Source organism: Leuciscus leuciscus (assembly GCF_965113295.1).
Source record: "Leuciscus leuciscus genome assembly, chromosome: 21".
NCBI lineage: Eukaryota > Metazoa > Chordata > Actinopteri > Cypriniformes > Leuciscidae > Leuciscus > Leuciscus leuciscus.
In genome coordinates, this window is record NC_138745.1 from 3,218,536 (window position 1) to 3,240,232 (window position 21,697).

The window sequence follows — 21,697 nt, forward strand, 5'->3', positions numbered from 1 at the left end:
CATGGTTTACAAACGCCTCTCATTAAATTTCTAGTGAATTGTGGTAATCGTCAAATATGCAGATATGGAAATAATCTGTAACTGGGTTATGGGTTCCTACACTCATGACATGGCCTAAGTGTTTTGAAAGTAGTTATGCTTACCGCGGATTACTCATCTCTCTCCTGATCCTCCTCACTATCATCATCATCACAGGAGCTGATGAAGGGCAGAAAACATACTGTATATTTTGACACAGTTTACAGTGTCTGCTTTAAGGGCCAGTTTCTATTGTTTCACGCTATTTCTCTGCACATTCCTTGCATTTCTTCTCCATCTCGCAGACTATTTTGACAGATACACACTGACACTGCTGCACGCTCGCTCACTCGTTTAAAGTTGTGATTGGGCCAGCCCAGTGTCAATCAAGAAAAGAACCAATGGGCCGCTGATCTACATGTTTCATGGGCTGGTCTGTCAGAAAGAAAAAAAACTACTTTTTTTGACCAATGCATTACACCAGCACAAACCCAGCGCGTTCGCGCGATGTTGTTGGTTACCTAGTAACGAACGTACGGTGCGTGTGCGTGCACACTTTGTGTGCGTGCGCCTCGTACACAACATTATAAAGCTTGCAGGACAACTTGGTTGGCATTGCCTTTTCAGCGTGAGAAATACATGGTGTGGCGTGTGAGCGTGTGAACTGGTTGAATTGCGTGTGTCTCACGGCCAATGCGTGAGACTTGAGAACCCTGATAAAAGTGAAGCGATGCATTTGTGCAAGAAAAATATCCATATTTAAAACTTAATTATATAAAATATCTAGCTTCAAAACAGAAACAGCCATTCACTGCCATTATAAAGCTTGGAAGAGCCAGGACAATTTTTTATATAACTCTGATTGTGTTCGTCTGAAAGAAGAATGTCATACACACCTAGGATGAGTGTGAGTAAATCATGGGATAATCTTCAGTTTTGGGTGAACTATCCCTTTATCAGTGTTAATCCAGCACATCTAACAGACACCTGATGTTCTGTGAGGATCTACTAACACATCTACACCTGACCTGACCAGTTCAGTTCTCCAGGTGTTTCTGACCAATCACAGTCAAGCAACACTCGCGGTCATGAACTCAGAGAAGAGTTGAGATGCAGGTCATGCTGTTAGTCGGCTTTTACTGGGCATTTTACAGCAGCGCCGGCAGTCGGTGGTCTGAAACATTTATTGTGTCTTTGCCATTATAAAAGCCATGATCTTGTGCCAAAATAACAAAATTACTGGTGCTTTTGTAGCATTGTTTCTGTTTACATCTACCATTGCATCTGGGGTGGGCATCATTCAGGACAGATTGACAGAAAGAAAGAAAGATAGAAGAGTTGCATAATTCTTTGCATGAGTTTTCAGGTTATCATTGCTTTGTGCTTGTGAATGCATCATATTTTCCATCATAACAGCTGTGCAGTGTATTGTGTATTTATAAGGTCGATCGTTACCGTCAAACCTGTTGTTGTAAACTCGGTCAGAGAGAAGAGGGGAAGAAGATAAATCCCGGATCCGGCCGGGTCGGGTCACACAGTCCCGATGGGAACGATGTTCTGCTCGTCTCGAGACCGGACACAGAGACAGTGGAAGAAGAGCAATCTTTCTTTAGGATGACGTGAAAAAACACTGGTGTTTAAAGGGCTGACCACTGGACACACACACACACACGCACACGCACACGCACACACACGCACGCACACGCACACGCACACGCACTCGCACTCGCACTCTCACACTCACACTCACACACTCACTATCACACACTCACTCACACTCACACGCACCCGCACTCTCACACTCACACACTCACTCACACACACACTCACACTCTCACACGCACACGCACACACTCTCACACTCACACACTCACTCACTCACTCTCACACACACACACACACACACACACACACACACACACACACACACACACACACTCACTCACACTCACTATCACACACTCACTCACACGCACACACACTCACACTCTCACACACACACACACACACACACACACACACACACACACACACACACACACACACACACACACACTCACACTCACTATCACACACACACACACACACACACACACACACACACACACACACACACACACTTACTCTCACATTCACACTCACACACACTTACTCTCACATTCACACTCACACACACACTCACTCTCACACACTCACTATCACACACTCACTCACACTCTCACACACACACACACACACACACACACACACACACACACACACACACACACACACACACACTCACTATCACACACTCACTCACACTCTCACACACACACTCACTCACACTGACACACACACACACACTCACACACACATTGAATCGCCTAAGAATGACAGTTCTCTCCCTCATGTCGTTCCAAACCCTTTAGACTTTCATTCATGTTCGGAATACAAATGAAGATATTTTAATGGAATCGGAGAGATTTCTGTCCCTCCGCTGAGCCCAGAACTTCTAAACTTTCATAAAGAGCTTTATGTTTCACAGATCGCTGATCAAAGCCTAAATGAAATCTGTTCGTCATATAAAGTGAATGTGTCTCTTCAGAAGACTTGGATCAAGCCGTCCCGATTCACAGGGATTTATTTTACCATGTCTTTATGAACATCTGTATGCATCAGAGTTCTGGTGAATAGTCTTCGTCGACATGCAGAGGCGGAATCATAATTCTTCATTAAAACACTGAATTTCCGTGAGAATGATTTGCTTGAATCAGTCGTGTGTTCCTGGAAATCTGTCTTCCTGCTGAGTTAAATTTCCAGCTAAACTGCCGGAGTTCCTCGGAGATCATATCTCATCTGTAATATCTCGTCTGTAATATCTCATCTGTAATATCACGCCTGTAATATCTCGTCTGTAATGTCTCATCTTCAGTTATGAAGCAGCACAGATGGATCCTTCATGTCACACAATCTTGTTTGTCTGATTCAACAGTTGGCAGAGAGATTGTGTGTGTTTGTGCTTGTCATTTGACCCAGTTTCTCAGTTTGATTAATCATCCTGTGTTCTCATTATGATATTGTTAGCTGTGTGTGTGTCTCAGTTTGAGTTAGTTTGCTGTCCGCTATTGTGTGTGTGTTAATGTGTAGTTTTGGCTCGATTTCTCCTACATGTTCTCCTTTTTCATTAAAAAGACTCTTTGTAATTTTTCTGACTCGTGTGTGTATTACTACACGTGACAATAGAGTAGTTGAAAGAAGCATTAGTAAGTTAATTTATAAATGTATTCAATTTATAATTCAATTCAATTATGTTTCCATTCCAATTTTATTTTCTCACTTGTATTTGTTCTAGATCATTATACATGATTTTTTGGTGGTTTTAGAAATAAAAAGGTAATATATGAAGGTAATTTGATAATGTGTGTGTGTGTGTGTGTGTGTGTGTGTGTGTGTGTGTGTGTGTGTGTGTGTGTGTGTGTGTGTGTGTGTGTGTGTGTGTGTGTGCGTGCATGTGTGTGCGTGTGTGCGCGTGTGTGTGTATGTGTGTTTTTAAACAAATATAAACAAATGCAAAAAATTACGTTACATCACACAAATTGATATTATAGTGTGTAAGTTGTTGGTTTGTCAGAGGTGTATTTTACTTTTAATTAATGTAATATAAACTAGAGTCCTGAGAACAAAGCATATGAAGTTCCTGCAGATTATAAAGATGGCACACATCACGGTTTTGTGCAGTTTTTGTTATTGTACAGTTAATTGTGTAACTTTACAAAATGTGTAAAGTGAGCTAACAGAGAGGAATAAAGACCAGGAAGGAATATGTATTGTCGTATTCTGCCTGTGAAAGCAGTGTTTTTAAGTTTCAGACACCGCACGTGATATTCAGTGTGCATGTGAATGATGTGGAGTTATTCACGCTTGTTTTTATCTTTAAACAGGAGATTATTTCGGCATCCTCATGGATCAGAAGGTGACCAGTTTCCCTTTTAATGTGATGGAGAACCCCATGTACTGGGGCAGCACCGCTAACTACCTGGGCTTGGCCTTAATGTGAGTCCATTCATAATCATATTCATTCCTAGAGAAAATATTTCTATTTGCATTTTTTTGGGTTTTACTGTTGGTATCATATTGTATGATATTATCGTATATCAGCATAATTGAAGTGAAAATTCGAATTGATAAACAATTTCAGAATGTCTTAGTATTTGTAATGATCATGTTCTCCAGTATGATTTGAGAATGATCACATGATCGATGTCACATATGTACTTATTTGATTGGTGACATAGAAATATTAAATATTTCTTTATGTCAGCATGAAATGGAAATTTTGCTTCTCAAATCTTCGTGAGGTCTAAATGGGATTTACAAAATGCTTATCCATTAAAGATTGGTCGGTACACAGTTTATTAAAAACCAGCTTGCTCCTCAGAATCACAACCTGTAAGTAAGATTAATTATTGATGTATATATTTTTTAGGTGTTCAAAATACGTAGTTTTGTGTTTTATATTGTGTAGGTTTCGCGTTATTACTGTCTTACTGAAATATTTCTGCTAATCAGCTGTGGGCCAATATTACCTAAAACTGTCTATTAATGCAGATTGTCTGCCACTCTTACTACTTCGAGTAAAGATAAAGGATGGAGTAAGATTAATGTTACATCAGTACTCGGCTAATGTATGCGCTGTTATTGATACCGTTAATAATACAGTTCCCAAATGTGCACTGCAATAAACACATGGGTTTGTTGATGGACTTTGTAAAAACTTCCCACTGAGAAATGATCAAGTCGTCCTTGCGATGGAGGTTTGGATCGAATAACTATTTCTTCCACGGTTTCATCTTCGGACTCGCGCTCGGATTGATGTGTTAAAATCAACGTCATCCTCTTTAAAGTGTACAATCGCTGAGCTTTAGGAAGCCTCTGGAGCCGAAGTTCAATTATGGTAATGGGTGTTTCGTTTCCGACATGCGCTGTAAGCGGTCGACCAATCACAACAGACTCTCCGAAAGGAGGAGTTTGAATAGACCGAATCTTTGGACGAGTCGTTTTAGACTCTTTGAGAAATAAGGTTATGTGCAATGAATATTATGAATATATATTTTTTTTTTTAACCTTTGATGCATATAAACCTGTTGTAGGAGACTCCAAAACAAAATTAGTAAGCTTTAAAATAGCATAATAGGGGCACTTTAATTAAAATGTCATACCTGGATATACCCTCATAAACTCCGCCCCTTCAAGCTCTCGCTCATCTGCATATGCTTTAAGTGCCATGCCCACATCTCAACATCCAATCAACAACCCATGGATAATTCCTACCCTAAAAGATTAATTTTTTTTTCCGATAATTCGGATGTATGTCGCTCTCTCTCTCTCTCTCTCTCTCTCTCTCTCTATATATATATATATATATATATATTAGGGCTGGGAATCGATTAAAAAAAATTAACTAATTAATTGCACAATTTCTGTAATTAATTGCAATTAATTGCGCTTCCCCCAAGCTTGTAATCATCAATATTTAAACTTAGAATCACCTAATTAAACAACACAGGAAAAAAAGGGAACAGAAAATAGCCCTATATTAAAATATTAAACATCAATATATCAATATATTATTCTTTTTCAATAATCAATTTAACAGATTATTATTATTATTATTATTATTATTTTATTAATTATTAAAACAAAATATAGTCCTACAAAGCTATTATTACCAGAGCATGTGATCAGAGCAGGTCATTTTACCATTGTTGCCCAGCATGGCTATACCAGCTCAGCAAACAGAAGTCAACAGAGAAATTTCACGTTACTTGAGTGGACTTTACTTTTCCAGTGCTTAGTACATGATTGAAGCCTTTGGGCCGTTAACGACAGAGCCGCCGACACACACACACACACACACACACACACACACACACACACACACACACACACACACACACACACACACACACACACACACATACACACACACACACACACACACACACACGGAACGGAGAGCTCGCCGCTGCTGGGCCATTAACGACAGAGCGAGCCGACACACACACACACACACACACACACACACACACACACACGCACGCGCGCGCGCGCGCCGACCGACCGACACACACACACACACACACACTCACGCGCGCGTGCGCGACGCACATACCGAGCGGAAAAGACCCGCTCATGAAAGCTGCCCGAGAATGAAACCTGACCGCCGAACATGGAGGGGCGGGACGGCATATTTCGGCCTTTTTAATAGCAGACGCAACAGGAAATCATTAAAACGAGGCAAAAAAAAAAAGTGCTGCGTCAATTGCGTTATTTTTTTTTAACGCGTTAAACATTTCAAATTAATCGCAAAGATTAACGCGTTAATTCCCCCAGCCCTAATATATATATATATATATATATATATATATACATATATATATTATATATATACTCACGTAAAGGATTATAAGGAACACCATACTAATACTGTGTTTGACCCCCTTTCGCCTTCAGAACTGCCTTAATTCTACGTGGCATTGATTCAACAAGGTGCTGAAAGCATTCTTTAGAAATGTTGGCCCATATTGATAGGATAGCATCTTGCAGTTGATGGAGATTTGTGGGATGCACATCCAGGGCACAAAGCTCCCGTTCCACCACATCCCAAAGATGCTCTATTGGGTTGAGATCTGGTGACTGTGGGGGCCATTTTAGTACAGTGAACTCATTGTCATGTTCAAGAAACCAATTTGAAATGATTCGAGCTTTGTGACATGGTGCATTATCCTGCTGGAAGTAGCCATCAGAGGATGGGTACATGGTGGTCATAAAGGGATGGACATGGTCAGAAACAATGCTCAGGTAGGCCGTGGCATTTAAACGATGCCCAATTGGCACTAAGGGGCTTAAAGTGTGCCAAGAAAACATCCCCCACACCATTACACCACCACCACCAGCCTGCACAGTGGTAACAAGGCATGATGGATCCATGTTCTCATTCTGTTTACGCCAAATTCTGACTCTACCATCTGAATGTCTCAACAGAAATCGAGACTCATCAGACCAGGCAACATTTTTCCAGTCTTCAACTGTCCAATTTTGGTGAGCTCGTGCAAATTGTAGCCTCTTTTTCCTATTTGTAGTGGAGATGAGTGGTACCCGGTGGGGTCTTCTGCTGTTGTAGCCCATCCGCCTCAAGGTTGTGCATGTTGTGGCTTCACAAATGCTTTGCTGCATACCTCGGTTGTAACGAGTGGTTATTTCAGTCAAAGTTGCTCTTCTATCAGCTTGAATCAGTCGGCCCATTCTCCTCTGACCTCTAGCATCAACAAGGCATTTTCGCCCACAGGACTGCCGCATACTGGATGTTTTTCCCTTTTCACACCATTCTTTGTAAACCCTAGAAATGGTTGTGCGTGAAAATCCCAGTAACTGAGCAGATTGTGAAATACTCAGACCGGCCCGTCTGGCACCAACAACCATGCCACGCTCAAAATTGCTTAAATCACCTTTCTTTCCCATTCTGACATTCAGTTTGGAGTTCAGGAGATTGTCTTGACCAGGACCACACCCCTAAATGCATTGAAGCAACTGCCATGTGATTGGTTGATTAGATAATTGCATTAATGAAAAATTGAACAGGTGTTCCTAATAATCCTTTAGGTGAGTGTATATATATATAAATAAAAAAATCTGCAGGTACTTCTGTTTCACGGAGACTTCAAATATTCTGCAAAGATGCATTAAATCACTCAAGAGTGACAGTAAAGATATCTAATATGTTATTTATATTACAATTAATTTAGCAAGATTTCTATTTCAAATAAATGCTATTCTTTCTATTTATCAAGAAATCCTGAATAAAATGTATTACGGTTTCCACAAAAAAAATATGAAGCAGCACAACTGTTTTCAACACTGATAATAATCATAAATGTTTCTTGAGCATCAAATCATCATATTAGAATGATTTCTGAAGGATCATGTCACACTGAAGACTGGAGTAATGATGCTGAAAATTCAGCTTTGATCACTGAAATAAATAACATTTTAAATACATCAACTCAACAACAAAAAAATCTATTATTCCAAACTTTTGACCGGTACTGTTATGTACACATCAACACAAACCCCACGAAGTCCCAGCAGTCGTTTTAGTCAGAGTTCAACACTAAACAAGAGTCTGTAAATCATCTTGTATTCGATCATGGCGAGACATCGGAGTCGTGCTGCTCTCCACCTGTGTTTCTGCACTTCTAAACTTTGAGCTTGTTAATAAAGCACACTCCGCTCCCAACATCCCCAGAACAGCATCTCTATCCCTCCACGATCCCATCACAACTGTTTGAGCAAAGCAGATGTTATTTGCACTAATGTATTTCTCAGGAGCGTCTGCTGCTATTTCTGGCTACTCTCTCGCCTGAATAACACAGACGCCTGTGAACGCAGTTTTGAAGGTTTATAAAACTCTATTGCCAATAATAAAGCTGAAAGAGCCTCCCGCTGAGAAAGCAATGTGTGCAATTTGAAAACGACTTAAAATGATGCAAGAATCAGGTTTATTTTATACAAAACGTACGCATTTGGATGTACGTCATTGCTAGCACCATGTCAGTTTTTATTGGACATTTTACAGCAGCGCCGGCAGTCGCAGTTCTGAAACATTTATTGTGTCTTTGCCATTATAAAAGCCATGAATGTTGTGCCAAGATAACAAAACTACAGGTGCTTTTGTTGCATTGTTTCTGTTTATGTCTAGTATTGCATCTGGGTTGTTCAGAATTTAATTCAGAATGCTGTTTAAATTCAGTTAGGAAATAGAAGTAAAGTGAATTAAAATTCAACTAAATCCATAACTGTCATTTATTGATTAAAAATTGTTGAAAATATTTTAAATTTGAATGGTTTGATAGATGGCTAGACAGTCGGATGGATGGATGGATGGATGGATGGATGGATGGATGGATGGATGGATGGATGGATGGATGGATGGATGGATGGATGGATGGATGGATGGATGGATGGATGGATGGATGGATGGATGGATGGATGGATGGATGGATGGATGGATGGATGGATGGATGGATGGATGGATGGATGGATGGATGGACAGAAGGACAGACAGACGGACGATAGATGGACAGAGACGATAGATAGATAGATAGATAGATAGATAGATAGATAGATAGATAGATAGATTGACAGACAGACAGACAGACAGACAGATAGACAGACAGACAGAGAGAGACAGACAGACAGACAGACAGACAGACAGACAGATGGATGGATGGATAGATTTTGACGGTGTTTGACGGCACAGAGAAAGCTGCTGCTGCTCGACACCTGAACATTTACTGCATTTATTTATTTGGTTGCGGAGACTTTAAAAAACTTCTGTGGTCACCATGACAACAGTGACCAGGCTTGTTTGGTTGCTAGGCAACCGTCGATGGAGCAAATGCTCTCCTAAACTGTAAACCTCTTAACTGTTACACGTTGTTGGCCACTCAGTCTGTGTCCGCGTCTCGGTTTTCTGTTGTTTCTGAAATCGATGGAGTCCAGCGCGGCCCGTCCGTGTGTTTGTGCGTCACACACCCCAGGGATGAAAGACCAGCTAAACACGCGTGGAGAGAGAGAGAGCGATCTGGACACGTGTCGCCCCTCTGACCCTCACACACTTGTGCCAGCGTCTCTCTGGACGTTTATACACACTACGTCATGTCATGAATCATCACATCACCAGCATGGCAGCATGTGTGTGGAGTCGGGATGTAAAGGTTAATTGGTCAGATTGTAAATTTGTCTATTTGCATATGCATGTAATGTTTGCATGCTCGGTGACCAATACTGTAATCGTTATGAATGCTTATTAACAGTATGCATGATTGTATATGGTCACGTGTGAACTATATCATTGCACATCACTGTATAAAGTTGATATTGATATCTAAAGTTGATATATATTATCGCTCAGGTCTTTTAGTAGCATATGAAGTTTATCCGCGTATGTAAAGCGTCATAGCAAATCTTAACTGATTGATTGCTTGTATCATCACAAAATATAAAATATATTTTTGCCCAGCTCTAATTATGTTTAACAGTTTTCTGGAGTGATTTACTAAGGATATAAGCTGCAGCATTTACACTATCGTGTTTTTTATGTAATCGCTGTAAGGATATACCATCTAAGCTATGGATATGAGAAAAGATTAAAGTGATATAAGCATTTGCGCTTTCAGTGTGGTTACCATGTTTTCTGCATAACTCTAATGATGCATTCATTATTTCCAAGGGCAATGTTTTCATTAGCTGTGCTTAATGTGCGCGGTTGATTTCAGATGCACGCTCCTATCTTTCTTTATCGTCTCAAAAGCTTTTCTCTTGTCAATAAGAGTATAAGGATTATATCAATGTTCATGATTTAATTATGATACTTGCACAGGGGGTTGCTGGGGTTATTATCTCTATCAGATTGCAACGTAAATCTATTGTTAATGAGAACACATAGTGCGCGTTTCGGCAAGCCATTCAGCAAGGTAGCCCAGGCACACATAGTCTACGTCTACATTAATCCGGATTCGTTTAAAAACGCGCTTCGTCCACACTAGCGTTTTCCAAAAGATTCTCATCCACACTGAAACGTTGAAAAACGCTAAATTCACCTTATTGAACATCCGCAAACCCTCACAAAAACATAAATAATAAAGTTATCACGCAATTCTTCTGGATATTTAGCAAAATATCTCAGCGTTCACTGAATCGTCCAGGTCGATCTCACTCACCATTATGTGTTTGGTCTAAAACTGCTCTCATGTTTCACCGCAGGACAGCAAATGCGAGTGAATATTCTGTCATCTTTGCAGGACTGTGATATGAAGAGTGTGTAAAGTTACATATTTTAGCATCAGTGTGAAAGTGAAAAGCACATAACAGGCACAACACCGGTATACACATGAACATCAATTGGTACAAGATGCGTCACATTAAACTTTCGTTAATAAAAAGGCCGTCTCAGTGTGGACGGAAGGCCGAAACAGAGAGAAAAAGATGCGTTTTCAAACAGAAATATATTAGTCTTTTTCGTTTCTGCTTTCTTTTTCCCGTGTGTCATGTGATCCTTGATTATTCACCTGTGATTACAAAGGCTTTTAAACTTTTAATTGTGTGACGAGGAGCCTGCATACCTGAAACGTAGCCCATGTGTGAGTCCACTATTACATTTTTTGCATGTTTTGGAGCTTTGGTGTGCCGACTTTTTCTGTTTTTTTATTATTTCTCTTGTTGTGCAGCCAACCCTGAGCATATTTTTGCCGGTGATGTGCGTGCTGTGGTCTTGGTTTTTTACATTAGTGATCACTGATGGAAAGAGTCCCCATTTTCAGGTCACCATTATGCTGATCAGTGTTTGCTTTGGTTGGGCTGTTGACCCTTGATTTTTATGATTTTATGATTTTATTTTTTGTGAACAGGTGTTTGACATAATCATCATGTTGTGAGCTGAATCACTGATCTCATTCAGAGCCTAATCTCTGAGTTAGATGTACATTATTGATTACAGCAGCTCTGTGATTCTAAAGCATCTGGCATTTTAAATATTATCAGAGGGATCTTTAAAAGTTCAATCACAAAATATGTGTGTTAGTTACCTAACCATGCACTATTGTAAATCTGATTTGAGCTCATAACATAGTATTGTGCAAGGAACCACATGAAAATTTGTCTTTATAAATAATCTGTGACAAAAGGAATAAAAGTTGTTGGTGTTTTACTGCCACTAGTGTTTATTTCAGCTGAAACTTCAGTGAATTGTATATAGGAAAGTGTTGCACTAATGTAAGTAGAGGCATTGTTAAAAAGCCTCCTCTACTAGTACATTTCAGTGACCAAAGAAAAAAGCTAACAAGGTTTCTTCCATTAATCGACGTCAACACATGCGCAATGCACACACTCACTGTTAATGTTTCCAAGCTCTCTTTCCCAGGAAGAACCACGCATTAACTTCGCCAACACATGCTTTACTCACTGCGTTATGCTCTCCTCTTTTCCATTGAATCTTTATTCATTCACTGGAAGATGCACTAATGTTCCTTTTCCCACAATACAAAGGCAGACAGCCATTCCACATATATCAACCACTTTCAAACAAGCTGTTTTATTTTATTTTTTAAATGTGAATAACATTGTGTGTTTAATTTAATTAATATATAGTATTTATTGTAAAAAATAACAATAATATACACTATTAGGTTTGGGGTCAGTAAGATTTTTTTAATGTTTTTTAAAAATCTTTTATGCTCAGAAAGGCTGCATTTATTTTCTTAAAGGAGTGGTTGATTATGATTTGACTTTTCTAACTTTAGTTAGTGTGTAATGTTGCTGTTTGAGCATAAACAACATCTGCAAAGTTACAACGCTCAAAGCTCAAAGCAAAGGGAGATATTTGCTTTTAAAGAAATCGCTTTTTAAGGACTACAACAAACAGCTGGTAGAGACTACACGAGCTTCCTCCCGGGTTAGTGACATCACCAACCCTAGAATTTACATAAACCCGCCCCCTCAACACGATTTATAGATTATCAAGACAGATAAAGGACACAAACTCCGCCCCCTGTGCTGGGAGCAGCAGCTCATTTGCATTTAAAGGGACAGACACAAAACGGTGCGTTTTTGCTCACCCTCAAAAAGTGACAATTTTAACATGCGATATAAAATATCTGTGGGGTATTTTGAGCTAAAACTTCACACACACACACACACACACACTCTGGGGATATCAGAGACTTATTTTACATCTTGAGAAAAGGGCATTATACCTCCCCTTTAAAAATACAGTAAAAATTTTGAAATATTATTACAATTTACAATAACTATTTTCTATGTGAATATATAGTAAAGTGTAATTTATTCCTGTGATCAAAGCTGAATTTTCAGCATCATTACTCCAGTCTTCAGTGTCACATGATCCTCCAGAAATCATTCTAATATGATGATTTGATGATCAAGAAACATTTATGATTATTATTATCAGTGTTGAAAAGAAGAAACCGTGATACATTTTATTTTTAAAGATTATTTGATGAATACCGGTAGAAAGTTCAGAAGAACAGCATTTATTTGACACTTTTATTAATCAAATCTGCAATAAATGAATCAAGTGACAGCAAAACATAATAAATGTCTTTACTGTCTCTTTTGATCAATTTGTTCCAAATTTTATTAATAAAATGTGTTGATTCTTTTAAAAAAAAACGTACCAAACTTAAGAATTGTAGTGTAACTACATCAGAAAAGTCACATGAATGAATAATTAATCAAAGCCACAAATTATTTATTATATATAATAGAAGAGTCACTGAGTCAGACCTCAAACTGAAATGAATTTGGTTTAGAAAGAATTTTCTCACAGAAATTGCTAGTAAATTTCACAAACAATAAAAGTCACACATTGAATTAAACACGAAATGCTGAAATAGAAAAACTCAAAATAGTATTTCCTTGTAAAACATCCTTCAGTATTATGTTTTATTTACATCTTTAACAAAAAATAAATAAATAAAATAAATAAAAAGCGTCTCTCGACAGTCTCTTGACTCTCAGTGGATAAATCCCGTTTACAACAATCCAATATAAACCACATTTGTGTCGATTTTAAAATCAGATTTCATTGGCAGTGCAGCTGGTTTATTTCATCATCCCAGTCCGGACACACATGTGACGTCATACGGTGTAGTGGTTAAGAATAGCATCATGGCTGTACAGTAGAAGAGCACAAATCTCCCTGCTTTCCAGCTCTTCCCGAAATCCCAGTTTGGCTCTGTGCTAAAAGCCTACAGTGAATCTGACACCAGATATCATTTTTGATATATTTTTTACTAGTGTGTGCAGGACACTATATTTAATTTATGTAAGTGAGGATAGCAGAATAAATTAACTGTGACATATTATACCCAAAAATTCTTCATACAGTGAACATTTATTTATAAAAATATGGGTCCAAATATTATTCTGACACTTTGACCTGTTTTTTCTTTAATTGCTAATGCTCTTTTTACACACAGACTGAACAAAATGAAGCATTGCTTGGTGATTGGTTGAGCTAAACTGGTATTATCTAATTGTGTGTAAATATAATATAATATAATATATTCATTTTATACCGGTATATAAAAAAAGTTACACTTATGTTGTTCAGTTTGTTTGTTTATATTTGTTATTGTTTTAAATGTAAATGGTACAATTTCCATTGTAAATAATTGTATTGTAAACAATTTCCATTGTAAATAATAAAGTGAAAATTATATTTTCACTTTAATATTCTGTATTTTGAGGGGATTTTATGATACTAAATGAAAATATATATATATATATATATATATATATATATATATACTAATTTAGTATCATAAAATCCCCTCAAAATACAGAATAAAGTGTATTTTGAGGGGATTTTATGATACTAAATTAATATATATATATATATATATATATATATATATATATATATATATATTAATTTAGTATCATAAAATCCCCTCAAAATACAGAATAAAGTGAAAATATTATTGAAAACAAATATAGTATATTCATTTGATATATATTTATACAAATATTTTCATTATTTTTATTATTTTAAATGAAAATTATAATATAGTATATTCATTTCATAAAAAAAAATTGTTGTAGTTAAATTTAACAGCTGACAGATATTCAACATAATTCATGTGTGAGACAGTCTAACAGAAGGACGGACAAAACCAGTCAAATATCAACTGAGTTCTGCTCATATTTTATTACCATTTTCTAAACTATAGTGAATAAACTGTGATAATGTGAGAGATGTTGAAGGAGTCTGAATAGGTGTACGTCGTGAAGCCGTGCGAGAGAAGGACTGAAACACATCACATGATCTCCTGCATACAGTCACACTAATGTGGACGATCAGTCCTGATGATAAAACAATGTGAGTCGTCGTCAGCAGTTTCTCTGTGTGTTATTAGAGCATGAACACTCTGTGCATGTCCAGGTTATGTGAAGATCGTGTTCTCGTGTGTGTGTGTGTGTGTGTGTGTGTGTGTGTGTGTGTGTGTGTGTGTGTGTGTGTGTGTGTGTGTGTGTGTGTGTGTGTGTGTGTGTGTGTGTGTGTCTGGATTCACACGCATTAGTGAAAAGAAATGTCAGATGAGTGTGTTTCTGACCGCCCACGCTTATGGGACAATCACACACACTCTTATATCATAATGCTTTTCAATAATTCATTTCAAAAAATCATTTATTCACTGTTTACGTTATTAAACATTGCTAGTTGAATTCAGAAAATATATGGATCATTAACATTTCATTCCTGGCCATCAAAATCTTAGTTGTCACAATATTATTTCAGATAATATTTGTCTATTGTTGTTATTATTCATTTTACATTTATTGACCATTTTTGCTTGATTTTTACAGTTGCATTTGTATCTCTAATGTTAACAAAGATTAATAAATACTGTAACAAATGTATTTTGCATGCATTAATGCATTAACTAATGGGACCTTACTGTTAAATGTTCTACATTATTTGATATTATTTTTAGATCATATTTGACTATTATATCAAATAATATTATGCAGAGAAATTTTTGTTGTTTTTTAATTCAAAATGTTTTTTTGTTTTTTTAACAAACCAATTCATTTAGAAAATGAATGAATAATGCATATTTTTTATTGGCCATCAGATCTTAATTTGCATCATTTTCTAATCATGCTATTTTGAATTTTAATAGTATTATTTGGCTATTTTGAAGTATTAATTCTCAAGGTTTTAGCATGCATTCATTATATTAATTTGTTTTAAAGTTTTACCTTGAATTTATCATCTTTCTCCACGTTTGTGTGTTATGTGTGTTATGCCAGCTGGCCTCTCGTGTAACTGTGTGAATTTAAGCTTCTATTCAGAGGAATATTTCTTTGTTGAAGCACAAGAGGTTGCAAGACCTTTTTTTTTCAGTAAAGTAATTGAAATTGCATCTGTTTGTCAGTAGATGTGTATCAGTAGCTGTGACGCAGTGAGATGTGTTTTGCTTTGTGATTTCAGTGTAGCGTGAGCGATGTAATCTGTGTCCACAGAGCATCCTCAACAGCTGTCAATCACAGCGTCCTGCTGCACACACTCACATTCATCTCCTGCATGCTCATTTTGCTCACATTAATTATGCTTTTAGCAACAAACCCAGGGATATTTAATCATCTGGTACTGTTGAGTCAAGTTTACGTTTTTATTATATAATTTTTTTTTTTTTTATTAGAATAACATGTTTGTCCCTTATATTATTTTAAATGTAAATGGTGAATACTTTAGAAATCAATATTGTTCAGTATCATGAAATCCCCTCAAAATGTAGAATATTTTGTATATATATAATATAATGTAGTATATTAATTTTATATATGAAAAAGTTACACTTATGTTGTTCAGTTTGTTTGTTTATATTTTTTATTGTTTTAAATGTAAATGTTGATTAATTTAGAAGTAAATATGGTTTGTACCATGAAATCCCCTGTAAATACAATATATATATATATATATATATATATATATATATATAAAATACACACTTATGGTCTTATCTTAAATTGTAAATAAGTAAATTATTATGCAGTATATATAAATTATGATATATGATATGATATATATTCATACAAATATTTTCAGTCAGTTTTTATATTTGTATTATTTTAAATGGAAATTATAAATATTGTTTAGTATGATGAAATCCCTTCAAAATACTAAATATTACAGTGACAATATTATATTAATTTCATTTAAAAAGTTTTTTTTTAAAGTTCCCCTTATGGTGTTCAGTGTTTTGCTAACAGTAAAAGTGTGACTCAGTGAAACACGTTTAAATCCGATCCACAGATTATGTCCTAAAATCAGCTCATAAAGCTGGAAAAGTCTGCAGATTGTGTCTGTTTGCCTCCATATGCAACATAAACTGGGCATAGATGGAGGTGCGCACATGCTAACCGTCATCAGATTAACCTACTTCTGTCCTGGAGTGATGCAGAAGGGCCGAGTGTTAGATAACGGAGTGTGTGTATATGAGGACGGAGAGCAGGAAGACATTTAAAGCAAATTTGGTAGTTATTGTAGCATCCGGAGCTCAAGAAGTGGGTCAGTGTGCACAAGAATTATAAAAAAATGATGTTTGACTCTTGATAAGGAGCATTTCATAAGCTTTAGTGTCACAGCTCTGTTAGTCCAAAGGAAAAGTTGTCAGCTGTTATTAGTCACTCAGTCTCATGTTATTTAAGGTTGGTCTGATCACTCAGATTGCATAAATGTAATTGAATTGCATATTATATATGTTGTATGTGGTGTACAGTGAACAAGGGCCTTTTAATGCTTGACCCTCATCACTGTAAACCCTAACACTCAGAATAATTAATTGGTTTGAGTAGGACGAACTTAAATTAAACTAATTAGTTCAGTCATATTAACTTGTATGAGTATTTAGCACTTTCTTTTTCTTTCAAGTTCACAGAACTGATATATTTTAAGTAAACTGAACTGTTTCATTGTTTTGAGTTTTATGAAATTATTTCTTTTAATTTAGACGAACTGAAGTTCAACTGAAACTGGGCTGGGATTTCTATTTCCCAGCATGCTTTGCCCATGGCACTCGAAAGGGAGAGTAAACGCTGAAGTTAAGTGTTATATAATGTTTTTTTGTGTGTGTGCAAGATTAATGTTAAGTGGGAGATTTAGTAGTGATTCATGTTTTGTTATGCTAATTTAGAAGAATTTTTGTTAATGTTGAGTTTAGGAGAGTTATCATCATGATGACAAGTGGTGCATGAGCTTGGTTTGAGAGCATGCCAATGCTTTATATTGCAGCATTCATACAGTAAGGGCAAACTATGCTATTGTTATCATCTTAGCATTTATTGAACTAGTTCAATAAGTTTATAATAACAAAAAATGTCACATTGAGGTTGCATGAAATTTTTAAGTTAAACATTTCACGTTAATGTATGAGTACAAAATAAAAATCTGCAAGTTCTGCTTACTTAAACTTTGAATATTTGAAACTTAAATATTTTGAGGCAAATGATTGCCTTAAATGTATTGAGTTTTGCCAACTTATCCGGGTTTACAGTGTTAGGGATGCATGATATTTTGTTGAGCATTGTAGCCAATCACAGACATGTCTGTTGAACGCATCGGCCAATCAGAGGCGTTTAAATGAGTCGCCGTGCTGAAGATGTGTTTCGCGCGAGTTCTACACTTTCACAAACCAAACTTAAGATGCAAATAAGAGATTGACTTGATATTCTTGATGCTGGTCTGATGCACTGCATTACGCACCGCTCTGTTTGTTGTTAGGAAGACTATAAGTTCAGCGGTCTCGCTCGTCAATGTCAAAATGATTAAAGAAGTGAACGAATGCCTGGTAAAATGTAAGTAGATAAACATTTAATATTTGACTGTTTTACAATAGAAATGTTCAACTACTGACAGTATCCGGTGACGCAAATGACTTTATTTATTAAATTTAGCCTTTTTGAATTGAAAATATGCTATAATTTCCTTGATTCATTTAGAGAGAATGCATGCATAATTACAAATACAATATTATTTGCAAATAGTTACAGTTATTTCACTAATACAATACACCTTTCTTTTTCTTTATTCGCTTTTATAATTAATGAATTAATTCCTTTAAATAAAAATACCCAATTTTAGTTTGGGCTAAAGCCCTGACTATCCTCTGACCGTAGAACCGCCCCGGCTTGAAATATGATTGAAATCACTACAAAAAGGAAAATACAGAAAAGTGCAACATGTGCAGCGCAAGTCCGTCATATCGGCTACATAAAACAGGGTTCGTACAATTAAGGTGCTTAAAGTACTTGAATTTGACCTTTTGAAATTGAAAGTGTTTGAGATATTTAAATACAATATATATAAATAAAAAAAATTCAAACAAAAAACACAAATACAGTCTTTTCATGCAAAATGAACCCGTCTGATAAACCCCATCAGACCTTTTCTCCACACGAAGTATGCCAACATTATAATATAAAATATGATTTAATGAGCAATAATAGCCATTTTAAACTTTGCATTTAATATGTATTATTAAATATGTTGTAAGTTGTATTTTGGATACCATATATCTGTCATTTGAGTTTTAAAATGTCCTTAAAAAACACTAAAGATATTGTTTGATAAGTGCGATCTCTAATTATAGTCCTTGAAAACCAAAAAAAGTAGCGCTTGAATACAGAATTCTAATTTTAATATAATTTATGAGAGCCTGATTAAGTCTCACCATTAAAATCCACATCCCAAACACACAATTATCATGTTCTCATTTTAATTTTAATATCAGGGTTCGTACAGACGCTGGGAAAAGAAATTCCAGGACTTTCAAGGACTTTTCAAGCGCTACTTTTTTGGTTTTCAAGGACAATAGAGATCGCACTTATCAAACAATATCTATAGTGTTTTTTTAAACTCAGATATGTGGTATCCAAAATACAACTTACAACTGATTTAATAATTTTCATATCGGTGCATTCCTATGCAAAAGTATCATAAAAACATTCAAATAAAGCAGTCTATATGACACATGCTCTTCTGTATATTCTTCTGTGTGTGATGAACAGACTGACAGACCATGTGCAAATGGTTAAAAAATCACCTGATCCGGTCCACAAATGATTCATTTATGAATCTTGATGATCCAGTTCAACTCATTGACTGTAACTGATCCACTTCTCACACTAAGCTTGTCTAAAAGTCATCCGGCAACATGAGGGTGATAGAAATCTCCTTAAAGCACATTAACCCAGTTTCCCTCACATTTTTTTTTCCCCATACGAGGCTGAAATTGGGTCGAGACTGAGCTGTCCATCACCATTTATTGCGACGAAGGCTATCGTTTAGTTAATAACCATATCTATATCCCGTTCTACTGGGCCCAACGGCGTGAGCATAGACGTGAAGGACCTTGACATCACTGTTTTAATGAGATATTCTCGTTCTGATTGGCCAATAGGATGTGATTAAGCCAAATGACTCGACTCAGATGCTTGTGAAGCGTGTAGGTGGTCATTTATAAAAGCGCACATGAAGTCAAATGCTATTAGGGATGTATTTGCTTAAATGAATGTTTCCCAGAAGGTTATAAATGCACTTGCGCTGGAAATGAGTTCAAGGAAAAGGTCAAATCATGTGCAAATGTAATATCCGTTCTTTTGAATAAGTAAACTCTCTATTATGGGAAGCGTAAGGTTCAGCTTTAAAAGAAAATGTGGTAAAAGTGAAACAGATTCTGCCAACGTGATTCTTGATAATTATTAAAATCATGTTTTTAATTCAATTCACATTTATTTGTATGGCACTTTTCACAGTACACATCATTTCAAAGCAGCTTTACAGTAAATGCATGAGTCCACATTACAATTTAGAGTAATACATTATCAGAGGGAGTTATGCATTTCAGAAATGTACATATACAAATCACAGTTAGCTAAAAATGCATTCATTTAAACAATGTAATTTAATGCAGAAACAATGAGCTCATTGAAGTAATGAATACTTGTTTGTTAATAAATAATTACGACATTAAGAAAATGTAGCATTGGTGCATGATGATTCAGAGTTTTCATGCTTTTTTATACTCATGTTTTCACTGCTGAATCATTTTCTGCTCTTTAATAAATCACTTTTTTCATTGCAAATAACTAGTGTGAATTAGACGCTGCTCGCCTGCATCAGCCTCTCATCAGCCAGAGCTTTGTCTCGAGGGCCATAAACTGTGCAGAAGAAGATTGAACATCAGACTGTAAATGTGAAGAGTGCTCTGATTATAACCAGGTCACACTGTGTGTGTTTCATCAGTTTCTGCTAATCATTAAGAGGATGTGAAGTGTCACGTCTGTCTGGAGGGACAGTAAAAGATGAATGAGCAGAAACGTGAGTGGTCAGTCTGACCCCATGAGAATGAGGGAATCGCACAATAACATCGCGCATTTCACCGCAAAATCAAAAGAAAAAAATTGATGTTTTGCATAAAATGAAGTATAATTTCCAGGTATTTTATTTTATTTTATTTTATTTTTATTTTTTATTTTTTATTTTTTTTATTTTTATTTTATTTTATTTTATTTTATTTTATTTTATTTTATTTTATTTTATTTTATTTTTTTTTATTTTTTTTTATTTATTTTATTTTATTTTATTTTATTTTATTTTATTTTAAAATTAATTAAGTAATTAATTTTAAAAAATGTAACTTGTTTTTTAATTTATTGTAATTCCCATTATTCTCAATAGAGTGTTTTAGCGCCCGTCCACTTTTCAGCGGCATTGGTTCCGGAAGTATTTTTTCCATTCATTTCTCCCATTGGGATTTTTTTTTTTAAGTCTTCATTAAAGCGTTATAAGTCATGAACCGAGCCAATCAGCTACAAGGAGAATAACAACGTTAAAAACCTTGATTTCAAGGAGAAGAGAACAAATTTGAACATTGAACAAAAATGCAAAGGTACAAGACAAAGAACTAATCCCACGAAGCATTGCGAAACAGCATAATCAAGTTAGAAAGGGTGGAGAAACAAAACTACTCATTTAAAAATGTTAATTGTTTATTGCAAAGTATGCATACACACATTTAAGTATTTTGAGAGCGAAGGGAGATCAACTCAA

At 36.1% G+C, this 21,697-nt stretch overlaps 1 protein-coding gene across 1 annotated transcript in view; it reads left to right on the forward strand.

Annotated features, from left to right (window-relative positions):
* The window catches only part of pemt (phosphatidylethanolamine N-methyltransferase), an 84,713-nt gene that overhangs the window by 53,223 nt on the left and 9,793 nt on the right, over positions 1-21,697 (forward strand). The window contains exon 5 of the mRNA XM_082152208.1: positions 3,942-4,053. Coding sequence (XP_082008334.1) covers positions 3,942-4,053 — 112 coding nt within the window. The remainder of the gene's footprint in view (positions 1-3,941; positions 4,054-21,697) is intronic.